At 39.2% G+C, this 17408-nt stretch overlaps 1 protein-coding gene and 1 pseudogene across 1 annotated transcript in view; one reads left to right on the top strand and one right to left on the bottom strand.

The window, feature by feature from the left end:
• The window catches only part of CYP20A1 (cytochrome P450 family 20 subfamily A member 1), a 108103-nt gene that overhangs the window by 30403 nt on the left and 60292 nt on the right, over window positions 1-17408 (top strand). Inside the window, exon 5 of the mRNA XM_004453601.5 lies at window positions 918-1085. Within this exon, the coding sequence (XP_004453658.1) occupies window positions 918-1085 (168 nt within the window). The remainder of the gene's footprint in view (window positions 1-917; window positions 1086-17408) is intronic.
• On the bottom strand, window positions 7369-8365 carry LOC111762993 (protein TMEPAI pseudogene; annotated as a pseudogene).

The following is a 17408-nucleotide window of genomic DNA, read 5'->3' as shown; positions in this document are numbered from 1 at the left end:
GGTATAAACCTATGTGATAATAAATCTTTTCATTTTGAATGTAGTATCTCATAAAATTTAATTTTAAATCTCTGTACGGTGACAAAAAGTTCATGGAGTTAATATGGGAATGGAGCTTGAATTTGAGTTTCCTCCATAATAAAATCCTTACCACTTTTATGTGAGGTGAGTATAATTGTCCCTCTTGTAGCAACCATGTAAAGTAGGAGCTGTAATCCCTCCCCCCCGCTTTTTTTAGGAGGCACGGGGAATTAAACCCAAGACCTCTTACATGGAAACCAAGTGCTGTACTGCTGAGCTCCATCCATTTCCCTCTCTAATCCCTTTTAACTAATAAGGCACCTGAATCTGGGAAGGTTATGGAAGTAAAACCAAGGTTTTTCTGAATCCAAAGCTTGTTATCTCTTTGCTGTACTCTGCTCTTATTGATAAATACTTGATGAATCAAACAATGACAAACTCTAAAGTTTCATTCACTGAAACATGTCTAGGAGTTTTACATATGTACTATGTTTCCTTCATGTATTCACCAAATATTTGTTGATTCTTTGCTATATCCCTGGACTCTGTGGTTAACCTTCACTATTTTTAGTTAGATGCTAAGATTTTGGTCTCTTAGTTTCTATTAGGTTTAAGGTTTTTTGAGCACTTGGAGTTTTAACTTATATTTTTATTTTTGTAATTGTGGTTTTGTTTTATTTTGAACATCACGCCTTTCACAGAAGCTGAACCTGAACCAATGAGAATGCAATTACAGGTGGAGCCAGAGGCAGCCTAAAGATCAAATAAAGACCTGAATGCTTCTTTTGGTCACAGAGTTGAGCTGAGTAGTCTGTGACACCAATATGTTTGCTGAGTTTTTCTAAGATTTAGCAAGAGGAGATGTTAAATCATTGTGGTTCTCTGTTCTTTTTCAGCTTTCTGAAGAATTATTAGATAAATGGCTCTCCTATCCAGAGACCCAGCATGTTCCCCTCTGCCAGCATATGCTTGGTTTTGCTATGAAGTCTGTTACACAGATGGTAATGGGTAGCTCATTTGAAGATGATCAGGAAGTCATTCACTTTCAGAAGAATCATGGTAAGGTAAGTATAGGGTCGAATTTAAAGTTTTTCTTTCATCACATTAAATAGTTGAATGATGCAGACTTTGCCTCTGAAGGAGAAATTTTAAGATTCTGAGTATGGAAATTTTCTTATTTTGTGCTAGAAAGTTGGGCGCAACTATAATTAGTGATTTTTTAAATTTAAGCAATTATTTTTTTTAAGATTTATTTATTTATTTTTAATTTATTTCTCTCCCCTTCCTCCCCTAACCCCCCCATTGTCTGCTCTCTCTGTCCATTTGCTGTGTGTTCTTCTTTGTCCGCCTCTGTTGTCAGCAGCACGGGAATCTGTGTTTCTTTTTTGTTGTATCGTCTTGTGTGTCAGTTCTCCATGTGTGTGGCGCCATTCCTGGGCAGGCTGAATTTTCTTTTGCGCTGGGCGGCTCTCCTTACAGGGTGCACTCCTTGTGCGTGGGGTTCCCCTATGCGGGGACACCCATGCGTGGCACAGCACTCCTTGCGTGCATCAGCACTGCGCATGGGCCAACTCCACATGGGTCAAGGAGGCCTGGGGTTTGAACCGCGGACCTTCCATGTGGTAGATGGACTCCCTGTCTACTGGGCCAAGTCCGCTTCCCAGCAATTACTTTGTGTATTTATATGTTTGTTTATTTGTTTTTAAATCAACTTTATCGAAATGTATTCAGAAAGCATATAATCCATTCAAAGTGTATAATCAATGATATTTGGTATAATCACAGAGTTGTGCATTCATCATTTTCGGAGGTTTTCATTACTTCAAAAAAAATAATAAAAAATTAAAGCAAACCAAAAAATCTCTATACCTTAGTAGGCACCTCTTAATCTCTCTATCCTTCCCCTATCATACATAATTGCCATTCTATTTCTGTTTCTTTAATTTGTTTTTATTTATATTTTGTATAGATGGAGTCAAACAAAAGAGTACCATTTATCCAGTTTCTTTCACTTAGCATATTTCCCTTTTTTTTTTTTACCATTGATGAAAGATGATTAATAGATTACTAACACAACATACTTTGCTTTGGTTGTATGTTTGCCCACATATCACCCTGATAGTAGCATCTTATAACATTAATGTACATTTATTCTGTTTCAGAAGTCTTACATAGGCAATATTAGCCAAACTCATTTTTCATATGAGGGTTCACTTTGCTATATAGTACCATGTTTCATTGTTTAGCTTTCCTTCTAGTGATAGAAAAGACCTTAGAATTTCCCTTTCAACCACTATCAAACCCCATATATTAGCATGGCTGGTTACAAACAGTATGATAACTTTCACTATTTCTATTCATTTCCAAAGATTTAAAACAATCTTTTAACAAATTCTGCCCTAATTAACCCTCAGTTTTTCATTCTCTAACCGCATCCTGTTTTCTGGTGACCTATATTCTGGTTAACTCCATGAGTTTGTTCATAATATTTAGTTAATACAGCAAAATCATACAATGTTTGTCCTTTTGTGTTTATATTACTTCACTCAACATAATGTCCTCCAGGTTCATCCATGTATCATATACTTAATGGCTTCATTTCTTCTTACAGCTGAATAATATTCCATTGTGTGTATATACTACAATTTGTTTATCTACTCATTGGTTGATGGACGCCTGGGTTGTTTTCATCTTTTAGTGATTATGCGTAATGTGTCTGTGAACACTGATGTACAGATGTCTTCTTGTGTCACTGCTTTCTGTTCTTCTGGGTATATACATAGTAGTAGTATTGCCTGGTCACATGGCAGATCTGTATTTGACTTCTTTAGGAACCACCAAACAGTCTTCCATAGTGGTTGTATCATTCTTCATTCTCACCAACAGTGACGAAGCATTCCTATCCCACATCCTCTCCCACACTTGTAGTTTTCTGTCTTTGTGATAGTGGCCATTCTAAAAGTTGTAAAATGATACCTCATTATAGCTTTGATTTGTATTTCCCTAAGCTAGTGAAGTTGAACATTTTTTTCATGTGATTTTTCAGCATTGTCCCCCCAAAAATGGCCCATTTTTTAATTGGGTAGTTTATCTTTTATTGCTGAGTTGTAGGATCTCTTTATATATCATGGATATTAAACACTTATCAGATATGTGGTTTCCTAATAGTGTTCTCCTATTGAATAGCCTGCCTTTTCACGCTTTTGACATATCCTTTGCATTGTAAAAGTGTTTTATTTTGAGGAGGTTCGATTTTTCTCTTTTTTCTTTTATTACTTGTGATAGTGGGCATCCTTGTCTTGTTCTGACCTTAGAGGGAAAACTTTCAACTTTTCATTGTTTAATACGATGTTGGCTGTGGGTTTTTCATATATTCCTTTTATCATGTTGAGGAACTTTCCTTCTCTTCCTATCTTTCAAAGTGTTTTTATCCAGAATGGATGCTGGATTTTGTCAAGTATATTTTCTGCATCGATCAAGAAGATCATGTGTTTTTTTTTCCTTCATTTGTTAATGCGATATATTACATTAATTGATTTTCTTGTGTTGAACAACCCTTGATTACCAGAAATAAATCCCACTTGATTGTGGTGTATAATTCTTTTAATATGCTATTGGATTCTGTTTGCAAGTATTTTGTTGAGAATTTTTGCATCTATATTTTTAGCCTGTTCTTTTCTTGTTATATCTTTATCTTGCTTTGGTATTAGGGCGATGCTGGTTTCATAAAATTTGTTGCATAATTTTCCTTCTTCAGTTTTTTGGAAGAGTTAAACAGGATTAGTGTTAATTCTTGAAATGCTGGGTAGAATTCACCCGTGAAGTCATCTGGTCCTAGATTTTTTTTGTTTATGAGGAAATTTTTTTATGATTCAATTTCTTTAAATGTGATTGTTTTGTTAAGTTCTTGTAGTTCTTGTCAAGTCAGTGATATTGTTTGATTGTTTCTAAGAATTTGTCCATTTCATCTAGGTTGTCTGGTTTGTTGGCATACAGTTTTTCATAATATCCTCTTATGATCCTTTTTATTTCTGTGGTCTGTAATGTCCCCCCTTTCAGTTCTGACTTTACTTGCATCGTCTCTTCATTTGTTTGTTAGCTAAGGGCTTGACAGTTTCAAAAACCAGCTTTTTTCCTTGTGATCTATTAATTTAAAAAAATTAAAATTAAAAAAAAAAAAGAAAAAAAATAAAGATTCCCCACCCTGAAAAACAAATCAAAATGAAAAACCAGCTTTTGCTTTTGTTGATTTTCCCTATTGTTTTTTGTTATCAATTTCATTTATTTCTGCTCAAATATTTTTTTCTTTCTGTCTGCTTGCTTTGGGATAGGTTTGCTGTTCTTTTTCTAGTCTTCTAGGTGTTCAGTTAGGTGTTTGGCTTTAGCTCTTTCTTCTTTTTTACTATAGGCATTTAGGGGTAAAAATTTCCCTCTCAGCACTGCCTTCAGGTTATCCTATAAACTTTGATCAGTTGTGTTCTCATTTTCATTCACCACATTATATTTACTAATTTCTCTGATGGTTTCTTCATTAACTCACTGATTGTTTAGGAGTGTGCCATTTAGCTTCCACACATTTCCACATTTCACCTTTCCTGCTTGTTATAGATTTATTCATTCCATTATGATCTGAGAAAGTGCTTTGTATAATTTTAGTCTTACGTTATTGAGATCTGTCTTGTCACCCAACATGTGATCTATCCTGGAGAAAGATCCATGAACACTTGGAAAGATTATAGCCTGCCGATTTGTGATGCAATGTTTTATGTATGCATTAGGCCTACCTTGTTTATCATATGGTTCAAGTTCTCTGTTTTCCCTGTTGATCTTCTATCTAGTTGTTCTATCTATTGATGTGAGTGGTGTGTTGAGGTCTCCAGCTATTATGTCTGTTCCCCTTTCAGTTTTGCCAGAGTTGCCCTATGTATTTTGGGGCACCCTGCTTAGGTGCATAGACATTTATGACTGTTACTCCTTCCTGGTGGACTGTCCTTTTTATTAAAACATAATGGCCTTCTGTATGTCTTACAACTTTTTTTGCTTTTAAAGTCTGTTTTGTCCAATATTAGTATAACTACCCCTGCTCATTTTTGGTTGCTGTATGCGTGAAATATGTTTTTTACAACCTTTCGCTTTCAGCCTATCTGTATCCCTTGATGAGTCTCTTATAGACAGCATATGGATGACTCATGTATTTTTATCCATTCTCTCAGCGTTTATCTTTTGATTGGGGATTTCATTTCATTCACATTTAATGATATTACTGTAAATGCATTCTTTACTTCCACCATTTTGTCCTTTGGTTTTCATGTCATATCTTATTTTTGTCTGTCCTTTTATCCTTTTGGTTATCCTTTCTGATAGTCTTTACATCTACACTTCCTTCTCAGCCTCTCTTTCCTGTCTTTTCTTTTCAGGCTGAAGACTTCCCTTTAATATTTCTTGCTGATGTCTGATTATGATGGTGAGTTTACTCTGATGCTTAGTCTCTGGTGTAGGGATTTTGTGGTGGGTGGCTGTGTGTTACCACTATTCTTTGATTCTTGGTTCAGCTTTTCTAGGTCTTTAGGATTGTTCTGTTTAGTTGCTTACATCAGGGCAAGGATTAAGTAATTGATTGTAGACCAGTTTCCAAGGGCCTTGAGTAAGTTGTAATGGCCTGAAAAACCCTCTTATTTTATTTACTATCTTCTTTGCATGCACTTGGTCCACAGACTTCACTGCTCAAACCCTGGTGGGATTGTGTTCACTGTAACCAGGACTGGGTAGGTGGTACAGAAAAAATGTAATGGATAATTCTCCCTCCAGGCAGACTATTCAGAGCCAGACCTCTCAAATCAACTTTCTCAGAAGTTTTCCTCCTTTGGCAGGTGGCCTCTCCCTTTATCTGGGGAGGAAATAAATTCAACTCTCTGCATTGTCAGCAACCAGTCCAGGTCAGTAGGGAGGGTGTTTGAGTAGGTGGGATCTCTTAGGCCCCTGCTGGCTCCCAGGACAAACAGTGATGGGATTCCATCCTGAAACTACATGACGTGTGGGGCACAGCAAACCAAATTGTTGGGCCAAAGCTGAACTGGCCATAGACTGCATCCCTTTCTCTTCCCTTTCCTTGGGAAGTGGACCCCTGTGATCCCTGCTGTGTGTAACTGCCGGTCAGCTTCGGGAGGAATGAGTGCTGTTTGTTCCAAGGGTGAGGGGGATGGTCGCCAGCTGCTGCTGCAGTTGCAGCTTTTACTCACTGATTTTTCCCATTGAGTCTCCTTTTCTTTGCCCATCTCTGTTCTTGGTAGTGTCTGGCCTTTCCTTGGTGTCCTAATCCCTAGAACAGTTTTCTAGGCATTTCTGCCTGTCCTCTTTTTTTTTTCTGGGAGAAAATTGAGTCCTGTGTCTCTCTAATTCACCATCTTACTGGAAATTGTAAGCAATTATTTTCCTTCAGAGAATAGTTTATTTTCTTTTTGGGAAAAGGTATAACTAGTGCCTACAACCCAATATTTCTCGAGTTACTTTCCTATTTCATTTGAGATACAAAGCCTGTTAGGAATTTTGTTCATTTGAATCTAAGTGGCCCAGAGGGGGAAAAGAGTGTGTCTCCTTTGGTAGGGAATGTATAATGTGGTAATTATCAATTAACCAAAGCATCTATTGTCAGGGAAAGCAGCATCCCGCCCCTCCACCCAAGCTGGTTGTTATGAGCTGCTCTCTGGCTACCACAGGGGCTCACCCCTCTGCCTAACACCTGCTCTGAAATTCCAACATTTCTCCTTAGAGTCTGAATAGACATGATAGAAATTTCCATCAAACGAAGCACTGACATATTTATACTAAAAAATAGTGTAAGATCTCAACATTTATATAAATCTAAATCCATCCTTTGTAATTTTTTTTTTACAAAGTAATACTTTCTGAGCTGGCACTCAAAAATTGCCATTTTTTCCTCTTATAGTTCAGAAAAAACTTCTTAAAATAGATCTCTTCTAATACAAAAATTCTCCTGCCCTTGCATGTACAGTTTCTCTTATATACACACATATATATAGCTGATATTTAAACAAAGGTTTTGTGCAAATATGTCTTTAAAGTTAAATGAACTAAGAAACAAAATAAGCATTCATGCACACAGCTCCACTAGAAGCAAAAGAAGACTAATCTAGACTTTTTTTTCTCTGCATTCAAGACACAGCAAAGAAATATGGGTTTTTGCAGGTTTTCTTGGCTTGTGCATTCACACCAGATATAATATGTAAATATTTATACAGAGCTGCCCTCTTCTCTCTTATGTTTGAAGAAGTGCCTGAATGTTTTTGCCTTTTTATTGCTGCCCCAGCCCCTGCTCCCAGGTGCATCCTAGAGAGGGTATCCTTGCAGTTTCTTCTTCTGTTAGCTGCAGAAGACTGTGCTCTTCAGGTGGGAGATGTGTGGGTGGGGGAGCCATATCCCTTCCAGCAAGGAGGGTGCCTGTCGCTCTGCTGGTGCTGGAAAGTGGAATACCCCGGGTAGTGCCCGATGACCTGACTGTAGGTGGGGGGCAGCCACTCCATGCACCCACTGCTGCTGTAGCATGTGGCACTGATGCCTGAGTTGCTGCTAAGGGGGTTGGGGCAGGGGCCCAACAATAAGGTAATGTCTGACAGGTCACTGTCAAAGATGGTTCTGTTAGGGAGTGCCCACACATACTCCTGGTTCAGCTCCAGCTGCTGCTCTGTCCCGCAGCTGGAGTGTGCAGGGGGTCCTGGTAGGGCCCTCTGCACTTCATCTTCATTGTCTGACAGCAAGATGGTGGGGGGCAAGTGGATCTCCTGCTGCAGGTACAGGTTCGTGGGCTGGAAGCAGTAGAAATGGGCTTGCTGGGTGAAGTGGAGGTCCGCCAGGTGGTTGGTGGGCCACAGCAGGCCTGCGACACTGTTGTCTGAGGTCCAGAGGCATCCTTCCCAGGAGAGGGCTGCTTCTTTCCTCCTGGCCTGGCTGTGTCTGCTGGTGAGGGCCACCCGACAGCTTGTAGCAGCTCAGCAGGCATGGGATCACCACCAGGATGGCCTGGATCAGCTCGAGCTCCAGCTCCACGATTTCCATGCTCTGGAACAAAGAGCGTTTGCAGTTGCTCGTGCAGGAGACATTGGGCTGCCAGACATCGACTATGACCATGCTATTGACCCCCATCAAGTGGTACATTGAAGGCGCAGTGGTGCTGGGCTGCGGGGGAGTGGGAGAGGCTGGGAGTGGGGGGTGTTGCTCCGAATTCGGGCTCCTGCAAGCAGGAGGTGTGCTGCAGGAGAGACCCATCCTGGCTGACTGGGCTTGGATGCCACCAAGTTCCTGCAGCGACGCAGGTTCACGGTACACAGCTGCACTCTCCCGCATCTCCCACCACGCGGCGTCCCTTGGGCATCAGCAGTTCCTGCGTGGGAAATGGACTGGCAGCCAGGGCACGCTACCCCGGGCGCTGAGCCTCTGTTGCTGACTTTCTCCAGCTGAGTGCCTCCTCTGCTGCCACCACCTCCTCCTCCTCATCCACGTCCTAGGAGATCCTAAGCAATTACTTTTTGAAATATAAGTAAGGCGTCACTAAATTTTTTTTTAATACTTAGCAAGTAGGTTATAAAAATACTGAATTCCAGAATAAAGGGGAAAACAACGGAATACAACTAGATGATGTCTTTTTTAAAAAATGTCCTTGGGTGCTCAAGCAGATATGATACAATGAATTGGTTGAAACAATGTTATATTATTAGCTTATGGTCTGGGGGCTAAGAGAAGGTACAAGTCAAGGCATCACTGAGATGTTCTGGGGTTGGGTGCTAGTGATCCTTTGTCCTTGACTCCTTTCATATGGTGATGCGTATGGTGACCTCTCTGTTCTCTTTCTGTGTCCATTGTATTTCAGTTTCTTGCTTCCCCTGGTGTTTTCTCTGTCTCTCTGAATTTTATTCTGCTTGTGAAGGACTCAAGCAATAGGATTAAGACCATCCTGAATGAGGTTGGCCGTATCTTAACTGAAGTAACCTCATCAAAAGGTCCTACTTAAAATGGGTTCACACTCAAAGGAATGGATTAAGTTTAAGAGAATGTTTTCTGGGTTATATAAATCTCCAAATCATCATAGTCCTCATTAGAAGTTAAACTAAGCTAGTGAATCATTAAAATGTTAATAAAATGAATATGATTAGAAGTAAAGCTAATCTAGTCTAAAATTGCCTTTCGTAGATTCACACATGGATTTTATTGATTATTGTCTATTTTTATCAGCCTCAATCTTAGATTAATTTATTTGGTTCCAGTCACTTTCAGCTCATTTAATCTGCATTTTAAGTCTCTGAGAAATGATTCCTTATTTTATTCAACTACTTAATACTGGCTGAAAAGTCAGTATAATACGTCTTACACAGCAATACTAGAAACTTTGTTAACACCTGTCCATTGAATATTAGAATTTTCCAATTAAAAGTGGCTTTTTAATTACTGTTTAATGATTTTAAAAATCCATGTTTCTTTTTATACATTCATGTATTCAGGAGTATAAAAGTAAAAGTAGAAAAATTACGCAATATTCCACTTTCCAGATTAAAACTACTCTTGTGTACCTAGGTGAAATAAATAAGGATTTTTTCAACTTCCTTCACATTTTTGTGAAATAATTTCAATCTTACAGGATAGGTACAAAAATAATATAAATGGCATACAGAGAACTCCTCCATACATCCACCTTCCCTAGATTCCCAGATCTACCAATTTTAACATTTTGTCACTTTTGCCATTCCTTTATTTGTCTGTGTTCCCTCACTCAATCCCTCCTTCCCTCTCTCCCTCCCTGTTTTCTGAACATTTGAAAACAGGTTGCACACATCATACTTCTTGAACACATAGTACTTCCTTGTACATTCCATACAAATAAGGATCATCACTTTTTTTCATGTTTATTTCTCTTCACTCCTTCATTGTTTGCACTTGCTGTGTCTGTTTGTTGTCTTTGTTTCTTTAGGAGGCACTGGGAACTGAACCTGGGACTTCTGATGTGGGAGGGAGGCGTGTAATCACTTAAGCTACCTCTGTTCCCTGCTTTGTTGTATCTCTCATTATGGTTTTCCCTCTTGCATCTCTTGTTGTGTCATCTTGTCGCATCAGCTGCCCACGGCTGCCTGTCATACCAGCTTGCCATGCCTGCCCATGGTGCCAGCCTGCTTTTCTGCTTTTTCTCTTTAGGAGGCACCAGGAACCTCTACTCCCTGCTTTGTTGTGTCTCTCATTATGTTTTTCTTCTTCTATCTCTTGTTGTGTCATCTTGTTGTATCAGCTTGCCGGGCCTGTCCATTGTACCAGTTCACTGTTTTCTTTAGGAAGCATCAGGAACTGAACCATGGACTTCCCATGTGGTAGGCAAGAACCTAATCGCTTCAACCACATCTGCTTCCCAGGATATTCATTATGCGATGACCTTAAGTCCAGTTACAAGTTTGAGAAATTTAACATTGATATAAACCTTATATTCTATACTCAAGGTTTTTCTTATATCCCAACAATGCCCTTTTGGATCTTTTCTTCTCCATTCTTAAATCCCATCCACCATCATGTATTGCATTTAATTGTCATTATCTCTTTAGTTTCTCTTTCTTTTTTTAAATTGTGAATATATATATGCAAATTTTCCCATCCCAGATCCCCTCCCAGATCCTCCAGTCAGTGGAAATAATTACATTCATAATGTTGCAGTACCCTCACCACAATCCTTACCTAAAACTCTCCTTTCATCCCAAACAGAAATCCCACACATCTATTGCATTAACTCTCCATTGCTCCTGACCCCCATCCCTGGTAACCTATATTCTACTTCCTTTCTCTGTGACTTTACATATTTGCTGATATTTTTTTCATGTGTTACCATGGGACTTAAATTTAAACCCTAAATCTATAACCATCTCATTTGCTCAGATACCAACTTAACTTCAGTAATGTACATACATTATGTTTCTATACCCCTCCACCCCCACACTCCGGAGACAGGGTTCTGGACCAAGTCTAACTTTATTACGTAGGAACAGCAATTTATAGTTCAGGGCAATAGGGGAGGGGGCTAGGCGGTATCTGATTGGCGGGGGCGAATATATGCCCAAACAAGGAAAGGGGTAAGCTATGGGGGACGGTTAGGTTGATCATGTAGGCTGAATTTTTTTGCACCATACTGCTTGATTGGTGTGGATTAAACAACGGGAGAGGGGCTCGGAGAGGAGGAAGAAGACGTGGTGTAGCTGGACAGGGCCTGGTTGCCATTCTGTCTGACCTTGTGGTCAGCGGCCATTTTGTTTAGCTGTGTGGTTGCCTTAGAGACAGCATGTCGGCAATTGATGAGCTATGCCTTATCGGCTGTGCACAGGGTGCTCTTGGGCGCTTTTATTCCTCCTACACCCCGGGCCTCCTTGACCCGTGTGGAGCTGGCCCATGTGCAGTGCTGATGCACGCAAGGAGTGCCCTGCCAAGCAGGGGTGTCCCTGCGTAGGGGAGCCCCACGTGCAAGGAGTGCGCCCCGTAAGGAGAGCCGCCCAGCCCGAAAGAAAGTGCAGCCTGCCCAGGAATGGCACTGCGTACACGGAGCGCTGACACAACAAGATGATGCAACAAAAAAGAAACACAGATTCCCGTGCTGCTGACAACAACAGAAGCGGACAATGAAGAACACGCAGCAAATAGACACAGAGAACAGACAACTGCAGGGCGGGGGGAAAAGGGAGATAAATAAATAAATAAATAAATCTTTAAAAAAAAAAAAAGAGTTTGAAAATAGGCCCTCATACCTATGGTCAAGTGATTTTTTTTTAAAAAAGATTTATTTATTTATTTTATTTCTCTCCCCTTTTTCCCCCACCCCGGTTGTCTGTTCTCTGTATCTGTTTGCTGCGTCTTCTTTGTCCTCTTCTGTTGTTGTCAGCAGCACAGGAATCTTTGTTTTTGTTACATCATCTTGTTGTGTCAGCTCTCTGTGTGCGGGGCGCCATTCCTGGGCAGGCTGCACTTTCGTGCTGGGCAGCTCTCCTTACAGGGCTCACTCCTTGCACGTGGGGCTACCCTACGCTAGGGCACCCCTGCGTGGCACGGCACTCTTTGTGCGCATCAGCACTGCGCATGGGCCAGCTCCACATGGGTCAAGGAGGCCCGGGGTTTGAACCGCGGACCTCCCGTGTGGTAGATGGACTTCCTAACCACTGGGCCAAGTCTGCCACCTATTTTCAAACTCTTGATTTGAGAGTTCCTCTGGTCATTCTTTTCTGTCTATATGCCAGTGTCATGCTGTTTTTTACCACGGTAGCTTTAAAGACATTTTTGGCTATTCAGGGGCCCTTACCTATCCAGATAAATTTCATAATTGGCTTTTCCATTTCTACAAAGAAGTATATTGGAATTTTTATCGTGATGCTTTTAATCTGTAGATCAGTTTGAGTGGAATTGATATCTCAGTGATGGTTTAGTCTTCTAAACCATGAACATAGAATATCCTTTCATTTATTTAGGTCATTGTTGGTTTCTTTTATCAATGTTTTATAGTTTTCTGATAACAGATGCTTTATGTCCTTCCTTAAGTTTATTCCTAAATATTTGAGACTTTTAGTTGTTATTGTAAATGGAATTTTTTTCTGACTTCCTTCTCAGATTGTTAATTAGTAGTGTGTAGAAACGCTCTTGATTTTTGCATATTAGTCTTGTATCCCACCACATTGCTGAAATTGTCTCTAAGATCTAATAGTTTTGTTTTGAATTTTTCAGGATTTTCTAAAGTATAGGATCATATCATGCGAATAATGAAAGTTTTACTTCTTCCTTTCATATTTGGATGCCTTTTATTTCTTTGTCTTGCCTAATTGCTCTAGCTAGAGCTTCTAACACAATATTGTATAACAGTGGGCATCCTTGTCTTGTTCCCATCTCACTGGAAAAGCTTTCGGTCTTTCATTATTAAGTATAATGTTAGCTGTGGACTTTTTATATATGTACTTTTTGTGAACGTTTCCTTCAATTCCCATTTTTTGGAGTGTTTTTATCAAGAAAGGATGTTGTAATTTGTCACATGCCTTTTCTGCATCAGTTGAAATGATTGAAATTTTTCTTCAGTTTATTAATGTTGTATATTACGCTAATTGATTTTCTTAATGTTGAACCACCCTTGCATACCTGGTATAAAACCCTCTTGATTATGATATATATAATTTTTAAAATATATTTTTGGATTTGGTTAGCAAATATTTTGTTGAGGATTTTTGACCCATATTCATTAAAGGAATTGGTCTGTAATTTTCTTTTTTCATAATATCTTTATTTGGCCTGGTTATTTTGATAGTGTTAGCTTCATAGAATGAGTTTGGTAGCATTCCTTCCTGTTCAATTTTTGGAAGAATTTGTGAAAGATTGGTATTAGATCTTCTTTAAATGATTGGTAGGATTTATACCTCTGAAGCCATTTGGTCCTGTACTTTTCATTTTTTAGAAGTTTTTGATGATTCAGTTTCTTTATTAGTTGTTTGTTTGTTGACATCTGTTTCTTCTAGGATCAGTGTGGTTTATTCATGTGTTTCCAAAAATTTGTCCATTTCATTAATATTGTCCAGTGATTTAGCATACAGTTGTTCATAGTATCCTCCTATGATCTCTTTTATTTCTGCTGGGTCAGTGGTAATGTCCCCTTCTCATTTCTGATTTTATTTATTTGCATCTTCTCTCTTTGTCAGTCTAGGTAAGGATATTTATCAATTTTCTTGATCTTCTTAAAAAAACAACTTTTAGTTCTGTTGATTTGCTCTTTTTTTTTTCCATTTCATTTGTTTCTCATTGATCTTTATTATTTCTGCTTTCTCCGAGATTCGTTTGCTGTTCTTTTTCCAGTTCTTCCAGGTGTGCAGTTAGGTCTTTGATTTTAGCTCTTTCTTCTTTTTTAATATAAGCCTTGAGGATTATAACTTTCCTTTTCAGCACTGCTGTTGCTGTATCCCATAAGTTTTGGTATGTTGTATTTTCATTTTCATTTGCCTTGATGTATTTATTGATGTCTTATAATGTCTTCTTTAACCCACTGGTTATTTAAGAGTGTATTGTTTAATCTCAGATATATTTTTGCCTGTTACTAATCAACATCACTAGCATTAGGGAAATGCAGATCAAAACTACAAGATATCCTCTCACATCATACAGAATGGCCATCATTAAAGGAACAGAAAACTTCAGGTGCTGGAGAGAATGTGGAAAAATAGGAACAATCCTTCACTGTTGGTGGGATTGTAAAACGGTACAACCCCTGTGGAAGACAATCTGGTGATTCCTCAGGAAACTAATATAGAACTGCCATATGATCCAGCAGTCCTGCTACTAGGATTATACTCAAAAGAACTAAAAACAAGGACATGGGGTGGGGGTGGTGGGGTTGAATGGGACCTCATATATATATATTTTTAATGTAATATTATTACAAAGGCAATTAAAAAAAAAAAAAGAAAGCAAGGACATGAACAGATAATTTGCACACTGATGTTCATAGTGGCATTATTCACAGTTCTAAAAGATAGAAACAACCTAAGTGTCCATCATCCAGTGAGTGGATACATAAGATGTGGTGTATTCATATGATGGAATATTATGCAGCTGTAAGAAGAAATCAATTGGGGAAGCACATGCCAACATGGAAGACTCTTGAGGATATTATATTGTGAAATAAGCCAGACAAAAAAGGTTCAGTATTGTATGGTGTTACTGATAGGAACTAAATACAGTGCATAGACTTATGGAGTTGGACTATGAAATGTAGGCTGGTGGGAGATGGAATATGGGATGAAAAGGTAGAGAATGATGCTGGATGTATGTAGAAATTTTAATAAGATCAAATTTAATATTTGGTAATGGTTAGACTTGATGGTAGCATATTTTAATGAATGTAACAAACTGTTGATTTATAGATGTAATTGTGAAATGAGTATCTAGGAAGATTAATGTTGGAGGACAGCTGGAGTATAATGTTGGGAACATATAGAAATGATGTTGGAAATAAATGAGGATTGTTTAATAATATAAATACAGGAATGTTCTGCTACACGGTGTTAATGTAATACATGGGGAAAATATAACTAATGTAATTTATGTATAGTTTAGTACATTGTAAAGTTTTTGTAGTAGAAGCAAAGTTCATAATATATTAATTCTAAAGATCAAAAAAGAATATGGGGTTTGGTTTTGTGAGGTAAGAATACAAGTAAGCATTTTTCCTCTTCATTTTTTTTTTTCATTTATAAGGAGACCTTGACTATGTCATTTAACCTATGATCATTTTTCTATTTCCTGAACACCAGAGGAACAACTGAGTTAGCAGTTGTAATTAGGTGAGATAAAATTGCCTGAAAAAGAACTTTTTAAGAGTAATGTTTCCATAACTTGTTGAACTGCCTTTTTCCTTTCTTTCATTTTTGTGAATTTGAAATAAAGTTCTTTTAAAAATAAATAAATGTCTTTGTCTATTATGTCATAGGTATGGTCCTCTCTAGTGATGATTTCCTAATCCTTTAATCTTGTACTTTGCCTGGTCCATCACTTCTTGTTTCTTTATTTGTTTTGTGACCTTTTGTAAAATCTGGACATTTTGATACTTTAATGTATTACCTGGAATTTATATTCTGAGGCACCTGTTCCTTAAGCATCTATCAAGCTAATATTATGGTAGAGCGTTCATTGATTGCCAACAATAAATAAAAGTAAAGGGGGTTAAAGGAAATAGGGAGTGCAAGAACTGGCCAACAAAGATTGTAGTGTAAGAACTTCAGGATGCCCCATAAAATCTTTGAACAACTAGCAAAAACTAGCAGAACCATATTTTTTAAAACTTTGGATAATAGTTAAAGGGTGCAGTAACTGGGCAAGTGCTGAATCAAGATAATGCAGCTTTAAAAACAGTAGGGAAGGGGAAACTGCTGTGGCTCAATCAGTTGGGCTCCTGTCTACCATATGGGAAGCCCTGGGTTTGCATCCTGGGGCCTCCATGTGAGATCAGGCTCGCCTGCACACCGTGGAGAGCTGCCAGCCCACAAGCGCCACGGAGTGCCGCCTAGCCCACACTGTGGAGTGCTGACTCAGCAAGGTGACGCAACAAAAAGGGAGACAAGTAAAAAGCACAGAGGAGCACACAGCAAATGAACAAAGAGAGCAGATAACAAGCAAGCTGCAAGGGGGAGAATAAATGAAAATAATAAATACAGACACAGAAGAAACGCACAGCGAATGGACACAGAGAGCAGACAGCAAGCAAGCCCAAGGGGGGAGAGGGGAATTTAAAAAAAAACAGGGAATGAAGTTGTTGTGGCTCAACTGATAGAGCATCCGCCTACCATACGGAGGGTGCAAGGTTTGATACCCAGGGCCTCCTGACCTGTTTGTTGAGCTGGCCCACGCACAGTGCTGTCGCATGCAAGGAATGCCGTGCCATGAAGGGGTGTCCCCCGCATAGAGGTGTCCCATGTGCAAGGAGTGTGCCCTGCAAGGGGAGCTACCCCACACTATAAAAGCACAGCCCACCCAGGAGTGGCACCACACACATGGAGGGCTGACACAGCAAGATGACATAACAACAGCAAAAAAGTGACAGTTTCCCGGTGCCACATGACAAGAATGCAAGCGGACACAGAAGAAAACACAGCAAATGGACCCAGAGAGCAGACAACGGGGGAAGGGGAGAGAAATAAAATCTTTAAAAATTAATTAATTAATTAAAAGAGCAGGAGAAGCTTATGGTGCCATTGCTTGCCTTTTCCCTAGCCCCTGCACAAATGCAGTGTGGAGCCAGCCTATGAATCCTGGCTCTGTTCTAGTGGGAGTAGAGTACCTCCTATATGCATACTGGAGTGCCTGTATGTTGGTGTCAGTCAATTGGATGGCAGCCTGAAAGACTGAACTAAGAAACTTTGTCTCAGGCTTGCCATCCCAGAATTTGCCCTGCAGGCAAAAGCAGTTTGTAGACAACTAAAGCAGGGTAAGAAATAATTAGGCCAGAGAGCCCTGGGAAAATGGATTACCTCCTTTAAGTCATGCAATAGAGTACCCAGGATGGGGAGAAGGTCTGTTTCATAGGGAGTAGAGAGGGGCATTCAAATTCCTATAAATGGGAGAATTCCTAAGGCCATGAACAAACAATACGAATACATGACACAGGCTCAGGAAAGACAGAGAGGACTGTGCACTTTTCATTTGCCTCAAGATGATCTTGACAGGAGGGCTAAACTCTGAAGGAGAGCACCAGCCAATGTAGAGACATCTTGCAAAGACTGTGAATGATGCTTTTTGCATTAGTTTATTTTGTTTATTTTATTTTTTAACTTATTTTTTGACTCCTGGCACTGAATGACATTTTTCAAAATCACTATATGTAT

Source organism: Dasypus novemcinctus, chromosome 7, assembly GCF_030445035.2.
Source record: "Dasypus novemcinctus isolate mDasNov1 chromosome 7, mDasNov1.1.hap2, whole genome shotgun sequence".
Taxonomy (NCBI): domain Eukaryota; kingdom Metazoa; phylum Chordata; class Mammalia; order Cingulata; family Dasypodidae; genus Dasypus; species Dasypus novemcinctus.
Note: the sequence above shows the minus strand (reverse complement) of the source record. Positions and strands in the feature narration are given on the sequence as shown.